We start from the raw sequence: 16,502 nt of genomic DNA on the forward strand, positions 1-16,502 counted from the left end.
AACTGTCTGCTTGATATGATCTACATTCCCCAGGTGGACAGTGACAGCACAGGTCGTCTGATCAAACACACGGACCCATTCAGAACCCTGGAAACATAAAACAAAAGCACGTTATTCAGAGTCACTGCATACTCTGCCCACATTTAAATCTGCTCTTAAGAGTCGTTTAACTTTTCTTCCATTTTATTTATGTAGTTCTAAATAACTAGTGGGAAACAGCTGCAGTTTTCCATAAACCCATGGAGAATTACAGCAAGCCCCTTTATCAAGTCATTCTCCAGATACAAAAACAAAGTAAACACTGTCGCTCCCAAACCAGACAGTTATATTAGTCCTAGTCTTTGTTTTGTGCTCGACGTACCTAAAATCAACGCATTACCTGCACATTATGTCTTATTGTGCATTTCACAAAACTGACAAAAATATTTTCACTCGTCTTCAAGGGTTAAAACTTCAGTTACCAGAGCAACACATTATTTGTTAATAGTTACAGTTGTTTAGTTTGTTTGTTTAGTTATACTTGATATCTGGCCATTATAAACAAACATAATTGATCAACAACGCAACGTTTCCTCTGTAGGAACAGCAGCAGAAGGCCGCTAGAGGTCATAGTTCATTCATCTTTTTTTTTTTTTTTTCTAATTTGATGACATGATGAGTTTGGTATGGCTAAATCTACCAAATACAGCTGTGACTATTCTCAGAGGTGACAAAGTGAGAAATTATCTTGCATTGTCTAGTTTCTGAAGTTTTTAGCCCCTCAGATTTGGGAGAAAAAAGCTGAAATTTGTTCAAACCCATGCTAGTTTGTGATGGTTTTAAAATGAAAAGCTCATTTTTCGCGTATGCAGAATACTGCCCACAGCTGAAGTTCAGTGTGGGGAAGTCCTATGGCCATCTCACAACCGAGCTGTCGACCAGACCTGGTGAAACACTTCAGTTGTATGGTCACCCACACAGGCACCACACAGCCCCCCTGACTTTCCCACATGCACATCACATGGCTACTCAGATAAGGTTCGAACTTGTTTAATCATCCATGATTGAGAAAAACTGTTTTCTAATGGCGCAGTTTTCCTTTCAGCTGCACTAAATTGCTGCCGTTACTCTCAAAAGTTTGTCATATGATCACTGTTTTCATGGTCCTCTGTCATCTTGTGGCCCAGAGACCAACCCGCCCTCTGACAGCAATCACAAGCGACTTGATCTCCTACAAGCCGTTGAAACCATATTGCTTGGAACAAGTACTTTCTGTCTGGTATGGGGCAGAGGAGCTTTACTAGAGCTATAACATGCTAAAGGCTTTAAATCACACATTATTCATCACATTTCAAATTACATTGCAAACCCCTTTGAAAATAGTTGTTCATTCTCATGGCACATATTTGGCCATGCTGTGTCAAGCACAGCTGTTTAGTGAGTTAGCTGTGCCAGCGGGCCATATGATGCTGGGCAGGTAGCACACAGAGGATACAGCTGTTTTATCAGATTTCTCACTGGAAAGCCCGTAAGAGTACAGAGCAATTTGCAAGCTGGATCTAGAAAGGATCTAGAAAAAAAAAAAAAAACTATGGGAAAAGTGTGGGCACACTTCATAGTAATCCATTTTACATTACTCAAACTGTCACTTTGTTTAATATACATACATTGTAAGATTTATAAAGAATTAACGAAACACTTCACTGGTTTAATAACTAATCTGTCTTTTTGCAGGATTTATGGGGCATGTGCCAAAATCTTCTTTCCTCATTGGTAAAGGTTACCCTATTATCACCAACTGGGCTGATCCAGTTTGGAAAGCAGCAGCTGAGTGACAACATATCCCAAGATATGGCAAGGAGGAAGGGCAGTACTATTTATCCAGCAAACAGGGGTGTGGTGCAATCATTGGCAGGACACATCTCAGGTCTGTCAGTGCCAGCAATACATAAATCAGAAATGTACCACTTTGCCCAGGTAAAACATGAATGATGTCCAACCCTACACAATCCCACAGGATACCACTTCACGCGTGGACATACCGTTGCTCAACAATCGCAGAACGCACTGCAGCAGAGCAGGATCAAGGTGAACCTTTAAGAAAGTTGTAAAAGTCATACCTGAAAAAAATTATCACTATAGGCATGAAGAGTCAAACTACGGAACTACTTACTTTCCTTGAGAGCTATTTCTGCTTGACTGTACTTGAATAAACGTGTACTGTTCAACGGTGACAAACAGAAAAAAAAAACCTGGTAAATATGTTGTGTCTTTATTGACAGGATTGTCACTGAGCATTAGAGGAAGCATTCAGAGGCTGAGGAGAAAAAAAATTCTGGCTATTGGAATTTCACAGACTTAACATTACTACAATAATAAAAAATTACCCATTCAACAAATGTGGACAACACTTAATATTCACTCTTTCTTCTTATCACACTCCCAGTCCATCAAAATATACTTTGGACACATGAATACCTGAAACAGCCACAAGATGGCTTTTTGTGTGTGTGTGTGTGTGCGCAGCTGAACAAATTTCACTCAAAGACACACCACTGAAGATGCCAAACATTTCCACACATTTAAAATTCCAGTGTGAGAAAGTTTCCCAAAGTTTCATCAACAACTATAAAATACAACAGTCTCAGGAACTTTAAAGAGTTAATAAAGACTAGAGCACCTATAGCACTGTATGTTTGTTAACTCATGCACCTACAGTAAACACATGCTAAAGACCTGCTCCAAAAGGCGAGTTACTGGAAAATGAAATCATCACTCACATTGCACTACAGGAGGCTGGTGTTTGGCTAATTTGGCACTACTAAAAGTGTATTGCTTGAATTTTTCTTTTTTTTTTTCATATTAATGAGATGAAAGATAGAGCCATGAAGAAACTGACAATGAGAACTGGTGGGTATGCAACAACAGTCTACAGCAAGTCAATATTCACATTTTATGATTGATACACACCTATAAGGAATACAAAGGAGAGTAACAGAATCTGCTGCTTTCAGTTTTTCCAGAGAGCATTTGCAAACAGGGGCATTGGACCTCATTCATCAAGCTATTTCCGAGCAAAAGCTCAGAGTCTGCTGTGGAAACACTCCATGAACTAATCCATAGTTTTCATGAAGCGTAATTTCGCAAATAGTATGAGCACCGATTAAAAAGGTTCATGTTAAAACAACAGTGTTATTTCAAGACCAGAAACTATTTGCACCAGAAGTTCAGAAGTCCAAAGTAAGCACATATCAAATGAAAATGATATTCAGTAATGACGTGACGTCTTAACAAAAACATAAGATCGTTTATGATACTTACCTCAAAGAACAAAAACCATGATCATGCCATAAAAACAAGACAATTCAATAGCCTGTCTTAGATTAGCAGTATCAAATATCCTGAAACACATTTCTCTGTATGAGGACCTTAAAAACATGAAGCGATACAAACATTTTAGGAATAACATTTAAGTGTTAATATCCCACACTGAAGTGACTTTGGCAATATGTATTTGGCAAGTTTTGCTTATGCTTGTGATCCTGCAGTGAGTTTTTGTTGAATGTACAAGATGTTTTATGAGACGCTATTAAAGTTCCTACTTTAGCTAAGAGACATCTCCGTTTTAATGGTGCAACCTGATTGATGATTTAGTTTGAAACCAGGTAAAATTTTTTAAGAACCTAAGGACACTCAAATTTAACAATGGATTTATGAGCGGCTGCCGCAACGCTAAGCTTGATGAATCTGGACCATTGCCAAAACTGCTAATTTTTAATGTGCTTTCTGATCAATTCAGCAGTGTCATCGAGAACTATGTATTACCATGCAGCTAAGACTGTATCATTACAGTTAATGGGCTCTGTTCTTCCCTCCACCAATAGAGGGTGTAGTTTTCAGCAGTCTTTGTTTCTGTCAGTCTGTCCTCCTGCAAGCTTCATTGACTTTATGGACTGAGCCAACAGTCCAAGCTGGGTTCTGTCCAAATGAAGCCACTGTGATGGTCGCCTGAAGCCAGTGATAAAGAAATATTGATCATGAGTACAAAGTAGGATTTTCAATGTTCTTAGCAAACTAGCTCAAGAAGAAAAAGCATAAGAAAAAAATATTAAAACAGAAAAGGAGTACTGTGAGTGCGTGCCTGGTTCTTACCTTCTGGTTTGTGCTCCTGTTTGACTCTGGGAAACAAACTCTGCTCTGGTGCTATCACCCGCTCCAAATAGTTTGGCCCAACGCAGCAGACTGGGATAAGGGTTCTCCGCCTGGACACAATGTGACTCATTTGGGGTCCCATTGTCTTTATCACTCTTTCTGTTTTCTAGTCTGCTCTCCATACTTACTTGAGACCAAGTATCTGCATAATTCTGGCTACAATCCTCCCCTTCAACTACCCCATCCATAAGATCAGGCTCATTTTGCCACAACTCTGGAATAGGAGCCAACAATGGACTTCTTTTAATCAACATCCCTCCACATTGCTGGTATATGCAACTTGAATACACAGGACTGAGTGACTCTTGATGATGCCGAGCAGTCTGATGTGAAATCTTCATTTGCTGGCGGCTGTCCATCTTTCTGTCAGCTTGCAGTAGTGGCCAACTAGTGACTAGGAAGGCTGAGCATGGAGGCGGAGGGGAAACATGTTGCTCCTCAGGACACAGCTGTCTGTCATGCAACAGCCGAGGCTCCAGGAGCAGGTTGAGGTCAAAGGGCAACACGGAGAGCGGCTGAAGCAGAAGCAGCAGCTCCTCAAACAAGGGCTGACACTGACCCAGTGACATTGACAGGAACCCCCAAGAATGGTAGTATGTTGTTACCACATCTGTCAAGACAGGACACAAAGACACATATCTAAACACATATTGGCCTAATAAGTTTTTAACAAGTCTCTTGACAGTCATTTTATAAATGACTAGAGACATGCAAATTTCAATATTGTCCTTTGAAACAGTACTAAAACCAGAGAAGACATTGGTACCAGATTTCATTATAATCCACTCAATAGCCACTGAGATATTTCCAGACTAATATCAAAATGTTTGACTGCGTTTGCTCCACTCACCCTTTTGACTCTGAAGGTGACTGAGCCAGAACTCCAAAGATCTCAAGCTAAAAGAGCAAATAATAATCAAACAAGAGAAAGAATTTTATGTGAAGTAATTCTATTAGCTTTGTTTAGTGTCATTGGTAAAATCAAAGAAATGATCATTTTGGCACATACTTTAGCAGACCCATTATGAAAGCTCTCAGTCTCATGCAGGAGCTAGTAAGATGGGGACATTGTCTGATTTTTGTCACCAGGCTATGGAGGACCTTGGTGGACGGGCCTGTGGGGGAGATGGACAAAAATCAGCAACAAATAGATGTACTGAGCCAACAGCTTGAATTAGACATTCTTCACAGTTATATCACATAAATCACTTCATTATTTCACTGTTACATTTACCAATCCGAGTAGAGACTTCTACCACAGTCCAGGAGTGGTTGCGGCGCTGCCCGACGATGAGATCCAGTTTGTGATCTCTTAGTCCGTCCTCTAAAATATTCTGGATTGCTGGACACAAATGTTCTAGGACCAGACCAGAAATGGTGGGACTCCAGGAGCTGTTACCCATACGTATCTGTGCCAGAGGAAAATACAGTGCATTTCCTGCTGACACAAGTCATTTGACTCCAGGCCTAGAGGGTACGCAATATCAATTTGGCATTTTTCCAGTGTGACACGAACCATAGCTCAAGGTGCTTGGTTCTGTCAAGTCATACCTTTTCTTCAGGGTCTCTGCTGCTGCCAAAATGAGCCATGATCAAGTCTACTGCCCTGCTCACAGACCTGAGCAAACCTAGAAACAACGAACAAGATTTTTGACAAGCTGAAGTTATAACTGTGTTTCATGCATTCATTTGGCCACTAGACACTAACAAGGCAGATGAAACTTTGATTTTCTTAGAATAAGGCAAAAAACCCAGGCTGTGATAAATACACCTGTTTTCATTGCAAACCTACTTAAACTTTGACTCTAATGCAGCAATATAATTTTGTCATTTTTGTTTTAGGGAGCAGGTTGAAATTATTTTACGCCACCAGCTGTACAGCATAATGAATAACAGTTACCTTTTTAGATTTGCCTTACTAACTGGGTCAATACATAGACATAGAGCAGGACACTTTCACGGCTTATCATATTGCAGTAATGCAAATGTTAGTGAGGACTGAAGATCAAAGAGTGACTTTCCCGTTTTAACAGCGACTCCCATTGAGTTGCTTTTCTCCCTGCCTTTCTTCCTTCATCTCATTCTGGCTAACCTCTGCAAATGTCACGCTAAATTCTTTATGCATGTTGATGCTGCCTGCAGTGCTGCACCTCTTAAACGCTGCTGCAAATACCTCGATCGATGATTAAACGTCAAAAAAGGTTCACATTTATATAATTACACTGGCAAGAGACCAATATGGAAACAATAAAACAAAATGATTAGCTGTGTTATCAATCATTAGCACTGTTCCTGCTGCTGCATCATTCTGCCTCTGATTCTCTTGCAGGCGCACTCACATAGGCTACAGAGCAGAAGGCTCAGCCAATCCTGTGCTGGGAGAGTTAAAAATAGGTCATGTTTGAAAGGAAGCCCCTTCAGGGTATTGAAGGCACTACTGCAGCACAGAGAGATCTTATTGCCGCTCTCAAGGGCTCATCACTGAACACACAATCCTTAAGCAGTTACTGCTACTGAGTCACTTTTTACTCCATTCATATTCTTGTGTGTCATATACATTGTTTCACATTATGTGTTATTGAAAACTGATACAGTGCATGACTCAGTTGACCCTTACCTCTCCTCTGAAGATGGCTGATAGACAGTGACTCATAGGATGTGTCAGGCGAAAGGTAGGGCTCGGTGGGTGGCCTGTCACTCAGGATCAGAGATTCACTCGGCTGACTTTGACTGTGTTTCCCATCGAGCCCAGCAGTGTCCTGCAGCCCAGATGGAGCCAAGGAGAGCAGAGAACTCAAAGAGGAGAGAGGAGCTACGGAGAGGGCGGCAGCAAAAGTACAGTGGAAAAAGCCAGAGTCGACTGGAGGTGCAGCATTGCACTGTGGGAATTTCTTTTCTGGTAGTGGGAATGTTAGAGGAGATGAGGACACTTGCCTGTTTGGGTGATGTGTATCAGTGATCAGGGGTAAAGTGGGCGGTGTATGAGAGAATATTGAGTTGTAGGAGGTGGCATTCTGGGACTGATGGGGACTTTCAGGTTCATCGTTGGCATGGCTCTGCTCAGGGGTGAGGTTGATGAGGTCCTGATAAGTGGGGATTTTCACAAGGTTTGATTGATTTGGGGCTGAGATCAGATTTAAAAAACTGTTAGATTGAGTTTTGCCTGAGTATGGGCTTGTCTTATATTGCACCTGAGCCAGTTTGAGCTTCGGGCTGGTACAGGACGGGTCCAGGTTGCTTTTTGATGTACATGGACTCAGACGTCTTTGGCTTCTGCTGGACTGACTCTGGCTCCAAGTGTGTCTGTGGCTGAAGCCCTCTGGGCTGGGTGTGCAGGTGGAGCAGGTATCAGAGCTTGAGGGACCTTCCAGGAAGATGGGACAGAGGCTGCCCGTCGGTGATGGCTTCAGATTAGAAACGCACTGACTACTTTTCCATTTGCTTTGGAAGCCTGATTGGGAGGCACTAGACTTGCTGCTCTTGCGATTTATGTACTGTTCCAGAAGACAGCCCAAGTGCTGTGCCTGAGATTGTGGTTTGCTGTCAGGAATCAGAACAAAGGGCTGAATGGGCAGTGAGGTTGGTCTCTGGGCCTTACTGTAGCGCACCACTGCATCTTCCAATGAACACGCCCCTGGATGGAAGGAAGAAAGCAAGAAGTAAGCAAAAAAATGTCAAAACTGTTTTGAACTGATACATTTCCTCTGATAATTTATCATTCTATATTTGGGCTCCAACAACCTCCTAAGAAAGAGAAAATATCTCTTCACACTGTGTTACCCTTCTCAGTAGGTTCAGAAGTACAGTGCTCTTGGTCCAGATTCGCAGATGGCTGTGTGGACACAGTACTTGTGTCTTGGCATTTTCTGCTTTGTGGGCTATTCTGGCTGGAGTACAGTGAACAGGCAGTGTGGGAGAAATTCTGGATGCTGTCTGCATGTTTCTTCCTGCAAGGGGCTCTGTCAGTGGAGGTGGTGGCAACCTGGTCATCATAGATCTGAAAGTGGGAGCTGTAAAATCCAGAGCTGCACTGTGGTGAGGAGAACTGCCATTCATTTTGTTGATCTTCATTGTCCTGGAATAAAAAAAAGAAAAAAAGAAAAAAGAAGAAGAAGAAGATATAAGTAATAAGGTTTACAAAGTCAAATCATAAATTAAAAATAAATAAATTTCACAACAATCAAACTGGCAGTTACAAGAAATTTATTCTATTCTGCAGTTTTCCAAAATTGTAGTGATCAAATGGACCATTTGAGAGATCTACTTAACTAAGAGCTGGTTTAAAAAAAAAAACAAACAAAAAACAAAAAACATGAATGCTGAACAAATAGAAAAACATGATAAAGGCTTTTTGTTCTATTAAATGGCTTATAGCTATTCTTTTGTGTGATTTATTTATTTGTAATGTCTGTCCAGGACAGAGGATCATTTCCTCAAGCCATTCAGTTTGGAATTTCAAACTCATTACATTTCAAGACCTCTGACGACAAAATGTGGACCTGATCTTTTAAAATGTATCCGTTTTTTCTCATTGTTAACATTTCATTTGAAAACTACCTCCTTTAGTTCTTTTTGTAGTCCTTCTCTCTTATGTGTATTCAAGAACTCAGCAGGAGGGAAGGGGCTGCTTCTGTTGACACTGGACCAGGCTGGGCTGGGTGACTGGGAGGGGAGGTCACAAGTCACCAGCTTGTAGTATTTCTGGTTGGTCCCCATGGTCAGTGTGGCCTGGCTTTGTAGACAGGCAGTCAGGTCTGATACCTCCAGAGAAGAAAGGCCCGGGGGAAGAGGCTGCAGGGAGTAAAGATTGCAGTTGGAGTCGAGGCCCTGAGGAGACCAGCAAGAAGCAGAAGGTTTGGCACCATCATCTTCTTTCGTGGAGGAGTTAACTATCATGTCATCCTGCTGGAGGTCCTCAGCCAGAGTTTGCGGAACAGGTTGGAGGTTGAGGAACACAGATCCCTCACATGATTGAGAGAGGGGAGCTGTAGGACTACTGAGGTCATGAGGTGTGGCGGGGTTGTTGCTCCTGTTATAGATGGTGCAGAAATTAACGAGGACGCCATCAGAACTGTTGCAGGAAGAGTCACTCACATACTCTGTGTGACTGTTGGTGAACAACTCGGGGGAACATTTGTGCTGGCTGTGGACGCAGCAGGACATGTTATCCTTCAGTCTGTCTGAGTACTGCTCTCCACAAGCGGCCGTTGTGATGCCAGATCTGCTCACATTAAAGCACTGGAACTCAGTTAGCATTGAGTCCACCTGGTCAGGCTGGTTAGAGAGCCACTCTTGGTCACGCTCAGGCCCCAGCATTGTCCCTTCGCTGTTCCATTCACTGTCCATGTCTTCATGAGGCATTATAGAATTTCTGGCACCATTATTTTGTGCCCAATTAGAATTCCCATGCAATACAAAAGATGAGTCCTCATGATATCTATGCAGATTATCACCATCACTGTCGTCGTCTTCCTCATCCTCATCTAGCTCTCTACTGGGAAGGAATGAGTTGTGTGACCGCAGATTGCCTCCTCTAGTGCCAGAGCTTTCCTTCTTTAGACTGGAACTCGTCTCTTCTGGCGATGAGGTGGAGTCGTATCTCCCGCTGCTGTCACTGGCCCCCTCTTCCTCTGCTCGCTCCTCATTGAGACTGCTGTAGCTGCTGGAGAAATATCTGCGGCTACTGGTCAAGGCATGCTCTTGGTTGAGCGACTCTTGCTCTGGAAGCGAGATGGCTCGGGTCAAGCCTGCTGAGCACAGACGGCTGGACCTTTTGGTCGAGTTGCACAAGGCCTGCACAGGAAGCTGCCATGTGGGAAGCCGCACTACAGGGAAGTGGCATGCAATCAGCGTATCCCCTGAGAGGCTAGATGTTCCAATCATGCTGCTGGATGAAGATGGACCAGTCTTGATGTTTCTAAAATTTCATCCTGAAAAAAAATAATACGATAGAATCATTTTACAGTGTGCTTGGAAATCTTCTTTGAATGTGCATTTGTGTTGCACAAACATTCCCAACTAGGCCAAAGGATGTGGAGAGGTGTAGAATAGTAGATTGCATGTGTAGAAAATGCAGTACAGTACATGTGACATTGAATCTTTACTATCACGTTTTCAGACCAAACAGTTAGCTGTTGAACATGATGAATCAATTTTTAGGACAGTTAGTTTTGATTTAACAATGTGCTTGTCTGCACTTGAAGTGTCTATGTCTCCTGTGAATCTGCTTATGGGTTGTTCTCTTATCTGTGTGTCAAAATGATCCACTTGTTTCTGTAGCTGCTGAGCTAAAGCCAGCTCATTGCCTCTGGGACCCAATTACAAACTTCTTGGGTAAAAAAACAAACAAACAAACAAGCAAGCCAACAGAATGTAAAAAGATTAAAAGAAAAAAGAAAAGAAAAAGCTATTGCTATCAGAGTCTGCTCCTTCACCTTAAATCTTATAGGTCTTCCAGTCAAAGCACGACTGTTCTCTCTGCATCTGGCTCTCAGCACAGCCAACCCTCCATAATTCAGTCAACCATTAAAAACCTCCTCCTCTCGCTGTTTAAGCCAACAGTCAGTCTTTTGCAGTTATTCAGCTGCTCTGTAACTAGGGCAGCTGCACTGCAGAGATGCTCCACTGGCACTGCTCTGGGTAAATACAATTTCACTTCCATTTAGTTAATTCAAAGTGTTACTATATTCATACACACAATGCTCGTGCACACAGGTAGGACAACAACAACCATCATTCATTCATGAAATCAAGAAGATAAACCATTGCCAAGTGAAAAACTAACTGCAAAGCATCTGGACAATATTAACCACTGAACAGAACTGATGTTATTCAAACATAGAGAAGAAACTTGGTGAATAAAGACAAAATCAGTCATTTAAGTTATCTGTTTAATAAATCTGACTGAAATACAACCACCACCATAACTGCCATTAGAGGTATAAAAGTACAGTCCTGGTGTTCTGTTGTAAATTTATAAGATACTTAAAAATATGTTTATAAAATAGACAATTTTTGTAGCAAAACCTATTTGGACATTATGTTTTTCACAGGAATCAGTTCATGGCAGTCAGATTGTTGTTGATTACTTCTGTCAGACCAGAATACTTACACAAACAACATCTGTTGCAGATGATTATGAATATGTAATCCTCTTTATCATCACAATGCTAAGATAAAAACATTTTACCGCATCAATACCATACCATAAATTATATTGAGATGTTACATACCAGCCTTTTATAGATTGGGTTAAGCAATACAGTAGTGTTAACACAAAAATAACTAATTAAACAATTACATTTCCTGAAAGGAAATATGTTGATCTTTCATGCTCTGGTTGTTGATAAGTTGCTGCTGATGTAAATATTTCAAACTAAAAGACTCAACCACTCTTCATTTCCATTTGTCCTGTAGTGGAGATCGGTTGGCTGCAAGAGCTGATTTGATCATTATAAGATGGATGTGGCCTGATATAAAGTAACCTTCTTTAAAATTTTTTTTGTTTAAAAAAAAGTTATTTAAAAAAATGCATTTAACAGACTTTTAATTCTAAAATTAATTATCATTTTAGCAGACTGACAGTTTATTTTTATATTCAACAACTTGAAGAATCTCAAAATGCTTCAGTGTGTAGGTTCTATGAAAAAAAAGTGAGTATATATATATATATATATATATATATATATATATATATACACACACATATATATATATATATATATATATATATATATATATATATATATATATATATATATACACATATATACACACACACACACACACACAATAAAATTGCTATGATAAAATGATCAAGGTAAGGCTACGCTCCACTGAATCTTGATTTATTTTGATGTTCTTATGACTGCTTATTGTCTGCAGTTCAGTAGTTCAGTTTCTACCAAAGGAAACTAGGTCAGTATGACTGACTTGTCTGCAGAGGACTAACAATGTCAGTGCTGCAAAGGAGACACAGCTCCTGCATTTTATAACCCCTGTAGCGCCCTCAGCTGTAACCTCTCGTTAATAGAGCACACTGAGATGGTTGTGATGAACTGAGCTATAATATTGTCAGGTCAAGTCAGCCATTTCGTATGAAGGATGAGACTGTGAGGAGAGAGAGTCTGAGGCCCACTGTTGTTGTTTGAAACATCATGCTGCTGCTTGTTATCTGTGATGTCACCCTGTAATGAGACTGAACCATTACAGCTCATTTTGATGTGAGGAAAAGTTTCAGTAAGAACTCAGTGACACTGAGAGATGATCAAATCGGATGTTTGACCTAAATCCTGGTACGGCTGAAGTGGGTTTGTGGATGAGTTTGTGCGTGTGTGTATAAAGACCAGCTCGAGTTTTGGACCATTGCAGGGAGGACATTTTTACCACTTCTAACTTTTTGACATACCTACACAACGCTGACTTGGTTTAAGGCCCAGGTTAGTAAAAGGTTTAGGCTTATGGTTAGGTTGAGACAATCAGTCCTGGTGGTTAAGATGGTCGGGGTATCAATGTCCTCATAAACAGACCTGCACAGTGTGTGTGTGTGTTTTGGTTTACATGAAAGTTAAATATTCAGGAGTCTAAATTAGGACAACAGATTAGACATAAAGGCAATTAACACACTAACTGGAGAAGTCTCTCTGGCTCTCTCTCTCTCTCTCACACACACACACACACACACACACACACACACACATACACATACATATACATACACAAAAACAACAACAACAGAATCAAGATCAGCAAAGTAGTTATATATATCTAACTGATAAACCAGCGTTCATCCATTCCCTGGTTAATGTCATAACCTACCTGAAAGCAGCCATGAGCCAAAGGTGATATCCCTCCGCCTCCTCCAGGTGACTTGGATCTGCAGGTGCGGCTTGGTCCAAAATCAGGAGACCGAACATTTTAGAAAAAGCTTATGCAACTGCTCGACGCACATTTGACGTCAAATGCGCATCAGAGAGATGATTTCTTCTTTAGCGGCATTATCTCCTCCCTGATATCTGAGATCCGCGTTACAAACCAACACCGACACCGGCAGACATGAAGGTCCAGGCTGGAGCAGCAGCTCCGCGCCACCGCTGATGCTGTGGGAGACATACGTCACAACGTCGTTAACCAATGAAAACAGGGAACTGCCTGCCAATCAAAGCGTCCAGACGGTTCGTCTGCAAAGAGTTAAAAGAGTTAAAAGAAATCAACATTTTCTTAAAGGATGATAAAAATAAATATGAGCTTTAGACTAAAAACTGTCCTTGTCACGGCACAACGTCTGGAAACATGACTGTGTATTTTTTGTATTATTTAATAAACTATACAGTCAACTAAACCAGTGTAAATCATCCTCAATAGCCAGAGGTTATTGGTCTTTCATTTCTATTTTCTAAATCATTTATTGAAAATCTTCCCTCCTCCAAATTGCTTCTAACAGACTAGACTGTGGATGCAGTGATTCATTAAAAAGAGATAATCTGGTGCAGAGCACAGGGTTGGTGGCCACTCGGTTAAAATGCTGGTGCCATATTGAGCTTTCTGAACCTGTCTGAGCTCGCCCTCCAGTGGTGACACTGAGCTGTCAGTTACAGATGCATTCATTTTCCAGGACAGTCAGGATTTATTTTGAATAGCCCCATTTTGGGATTTTTTCACTTGAGAAGCCATAATCGGTCCATATGTAATGGCGCTCTTTGATGTGAGCATTAGTAGGAATCCTCAGGACAAAGTCTGTCACCTCATCTAAGCTTCTTGAGGTCTTAAGGTGGACATCTTATGTAAATGTTGCCTCCAGGAAAAAAAAAATTCTTAATAATTTTTGGATTATTCAGGATTATCTGAGGCCACATGTTGACTTTTCCTCTGGCTCAGATGAAGTCCTCCAGGCCTGCTGGATCTGAAGCAGGAGACTTTGAGAGGAGCTTCACCCACTTCAACGTAGGATATAATCCACATCATCTGATTTAGGAACATGGTCAAAAATATCCACACAATTCTCCACATCATCACTCATCTTAAGCAGAAAGGACGCAGGAACTGTGGCCAGTTTTCTGTCAGTATTTGCACAGGTATATTGTGTACATTTATTAGAAGTATCTTTTTGTGTATCACATTAACTTTTGATGAAAACAATACAAAATAATCATTATAAAAGTATGTAAACCTTCTATGACAAAGCTTGTCCCTTTAGAAGAGTTGAGCATCAGACCAGCATGTCAAATACAGAAACATTTAACTGTACCAAAACCCTAATTTAGTCAATGCAGAGTATGGATGTCTCATTTATTCCTTTTTTCATCAACCAAGAGAATTTTTTCAAAGATATTCAATTTAATTAAAAAGTAGAGGGGACTTGAAATAATATTTTGATTTGTTTTACAGTCAAAGGCAAAACAAAATTTATGGGCGGGGGGGGGGATCAAACTAGAAATATTATATATAGTGTAGTAGTAAAGCATATGTATTATTTACATTACTCACAATATGTACAAATAAATATATAACAATAATATGAACCAATAAATTCAGAGCACCTCACAAACGTTATGTGAATATTTGTATTTTCTTATAACAACCATACTGAGATGTACACAATCTGTCTGTTATACCAGACTTCTAAAGAAATGAAACGCTAAAATAAAAAAAAAACTAAATCCATATCACTGAAGATAAAGCCATTTTACTGCTCATGAGACTCCAGTTTTTACAGCTTTGTTTTGCTACAGTGCAATGCCAGGTCAAATTCCCTCAACTGATCAAAAGCCAAGACAGAATATCAGAAGAATAATTTGGGTTAATCTTGATGTCACTCAGGCATATAAGGCAGATGTTTGTTCTCTCAGTGTGCACCCAATGGAATTATGATTACATCTCTTCATTAGGTGGATATCCAGAAGGAGCAGATATTTTTCCTGTAAAGATAAAGAGCAACCTTACTTCATTATATGTCAGCAAAACATTTAAGAGATATAGATTTATTCTTGTGAGAGAAGTAGTATTAAAATAGTAGATAAACTAGTGCAATACTAGATAAGAATTGGCAAACTGTATATATGATGTTGATTACTGAAGTTTCCACTTCCACAAAGCTCTTCTTTACCTGCAGTATTTAGTGCCACACTCTACGTGATCCCTGCAGCTGGTCCCAACTGGCTTCATGCTGTTCCAACGCCACAACAACGATCGTTTGGTGCGCTGGATCAAACCACTCCAGTCTTCACGCAGAGGTAGTGCATTGACCTTTAAAAGTCAAGCACACAGTCCTATGAAACTCTTAAGGACCTTCATGATGTACTGCTGTTGTTACACATAAAAACTAAAGACACGGTGTGCTATGTTAGCACGGATGAGGTCAAAGTAAACACAGCCAATAACTTACCTGTACTGCACAGATCAAAGACAGGATAACAGAAAGGATGACGACTTTTTCCTGAAGAGTCCGCATGTTGGTTGCCGATCAAATTCAACAGTGGTACTGTCCTGCAACAGGGCTGGTGTGTTGTTCCATGCCACTTGTATAAAAGGCTTTCATTAGGTTGGGGAGGAGTTACACTCTAATAGATATCAAAGATTATTTGGCCGGTTTGATGTTTAAGGCTTGGCAGAGGAACTGACCTCAGGTTGCAGCCAGCAGTGCTAGCCTCACTACATCATGCGACGTATCAACTTTATGACACCTGAGAACAAAGTTTATCTGCAAGAAGCCAAAGTACTCTTTATCCTCCAATTAAGGACAACTCCACGTCAGAGGTATCTTCTTTGAAATGTGTAGAGGTGGAACAATGACACATTTTCTTTTTCCCGAGAAGCACCAGCTAGCCTGAGCTGCACGGTTTGACACTGGAAGAAAAATTAAAAAACATAAGCAAAAACAGCAATAATGTGTTTACTTAACATAGAATAAACTATGAATGAAGTTAAACAAAATTAGAGAAAATTTGATTAAACCAAATGTGAACTTTCACCCAGAGCTGCTCACCTGCCAAAAATACTGAACAGTTTTAATAGTCACTTTGAATTTGACACAGTACAAAGCAAGCATCTTTAGAAGAAGTAGGAGTCTTTTTCATACTATGATTTTGATGAGAGAAGTCTTGTCTTTCCACAAAAAACTAGCTAGGAGGAAGTTTTAAACTCACACACACACACACACACACACACACACACACACACACACACACACACACACACACACACACACACACACACACACACACACACACACACACACACACACACACACACACACACACACACACACACACAAATATATATATAAATCTAACTTGTGGAAGAATATATCTCTA

General features: G+C 40.5%; 2 protein-coding genes across 2 annotated transcripts; one reads left to right on the plus strand and one right to left on the minus strand.

The window, feature by feature from the left end:
* Window positions 1–823: 823 nt before the first annotated feature.
* Window positions 824–2,079, plus strand: cimip2b (ciliary microtubule inner protein 2B). Its single transcript, XM_029516431.1, is given in 6 exon segments — window positions 824–924; window positions 926–947; window positions 1,246–1,258; window positions 1,714–1,777; window positions 1,779–1,906; window positions 1,997–2,079. Coding segments are annotated over 6 exon segments (411 nt in total).
* A 12,234-nt stretch (window positions 2,080–14,313) lies between these two features.
* Window positions 14,314–15,974, minus strand: LOC115052287 (liver-expressed antimicrobial peptide 2). Its single transcript, XM_029516329.1, has 3 exons — window positions 15,575–15,974; window positions 15,296–15,435; window positions 14,314–15,107 (listed from the first exon to the last, which is right to left on the minus strand). Exons 1-3 carry the CDS (start codon window positions 15,638–15,640, stop codon window positions 15,074–15,076), a joined length of 240 nt encoding a protein of 79 aa, XP_029372189.1. The 5' UTR covers window positions 15,641–15,974; the 3' UTR covers window positions 14,314–15,073.
* Window positions 15,975–16,502: the final 528 nt, after the last annotated feature.

Source organism: Echeneis naucrates, chromosome 12 (assembly GCF_900963305.1).
Source record: "Echeneis naucrates chromosome 12, fEcheNa1.1, whole genome shotgun sequence".
Classification (NCBI taxonomy): domain Eukaryota; kingdom Metazoa; phylum Chordata; class Actinopteri; order Carangiformes; family Echeneidae; genus Echeneis; species Echeneis naucrates.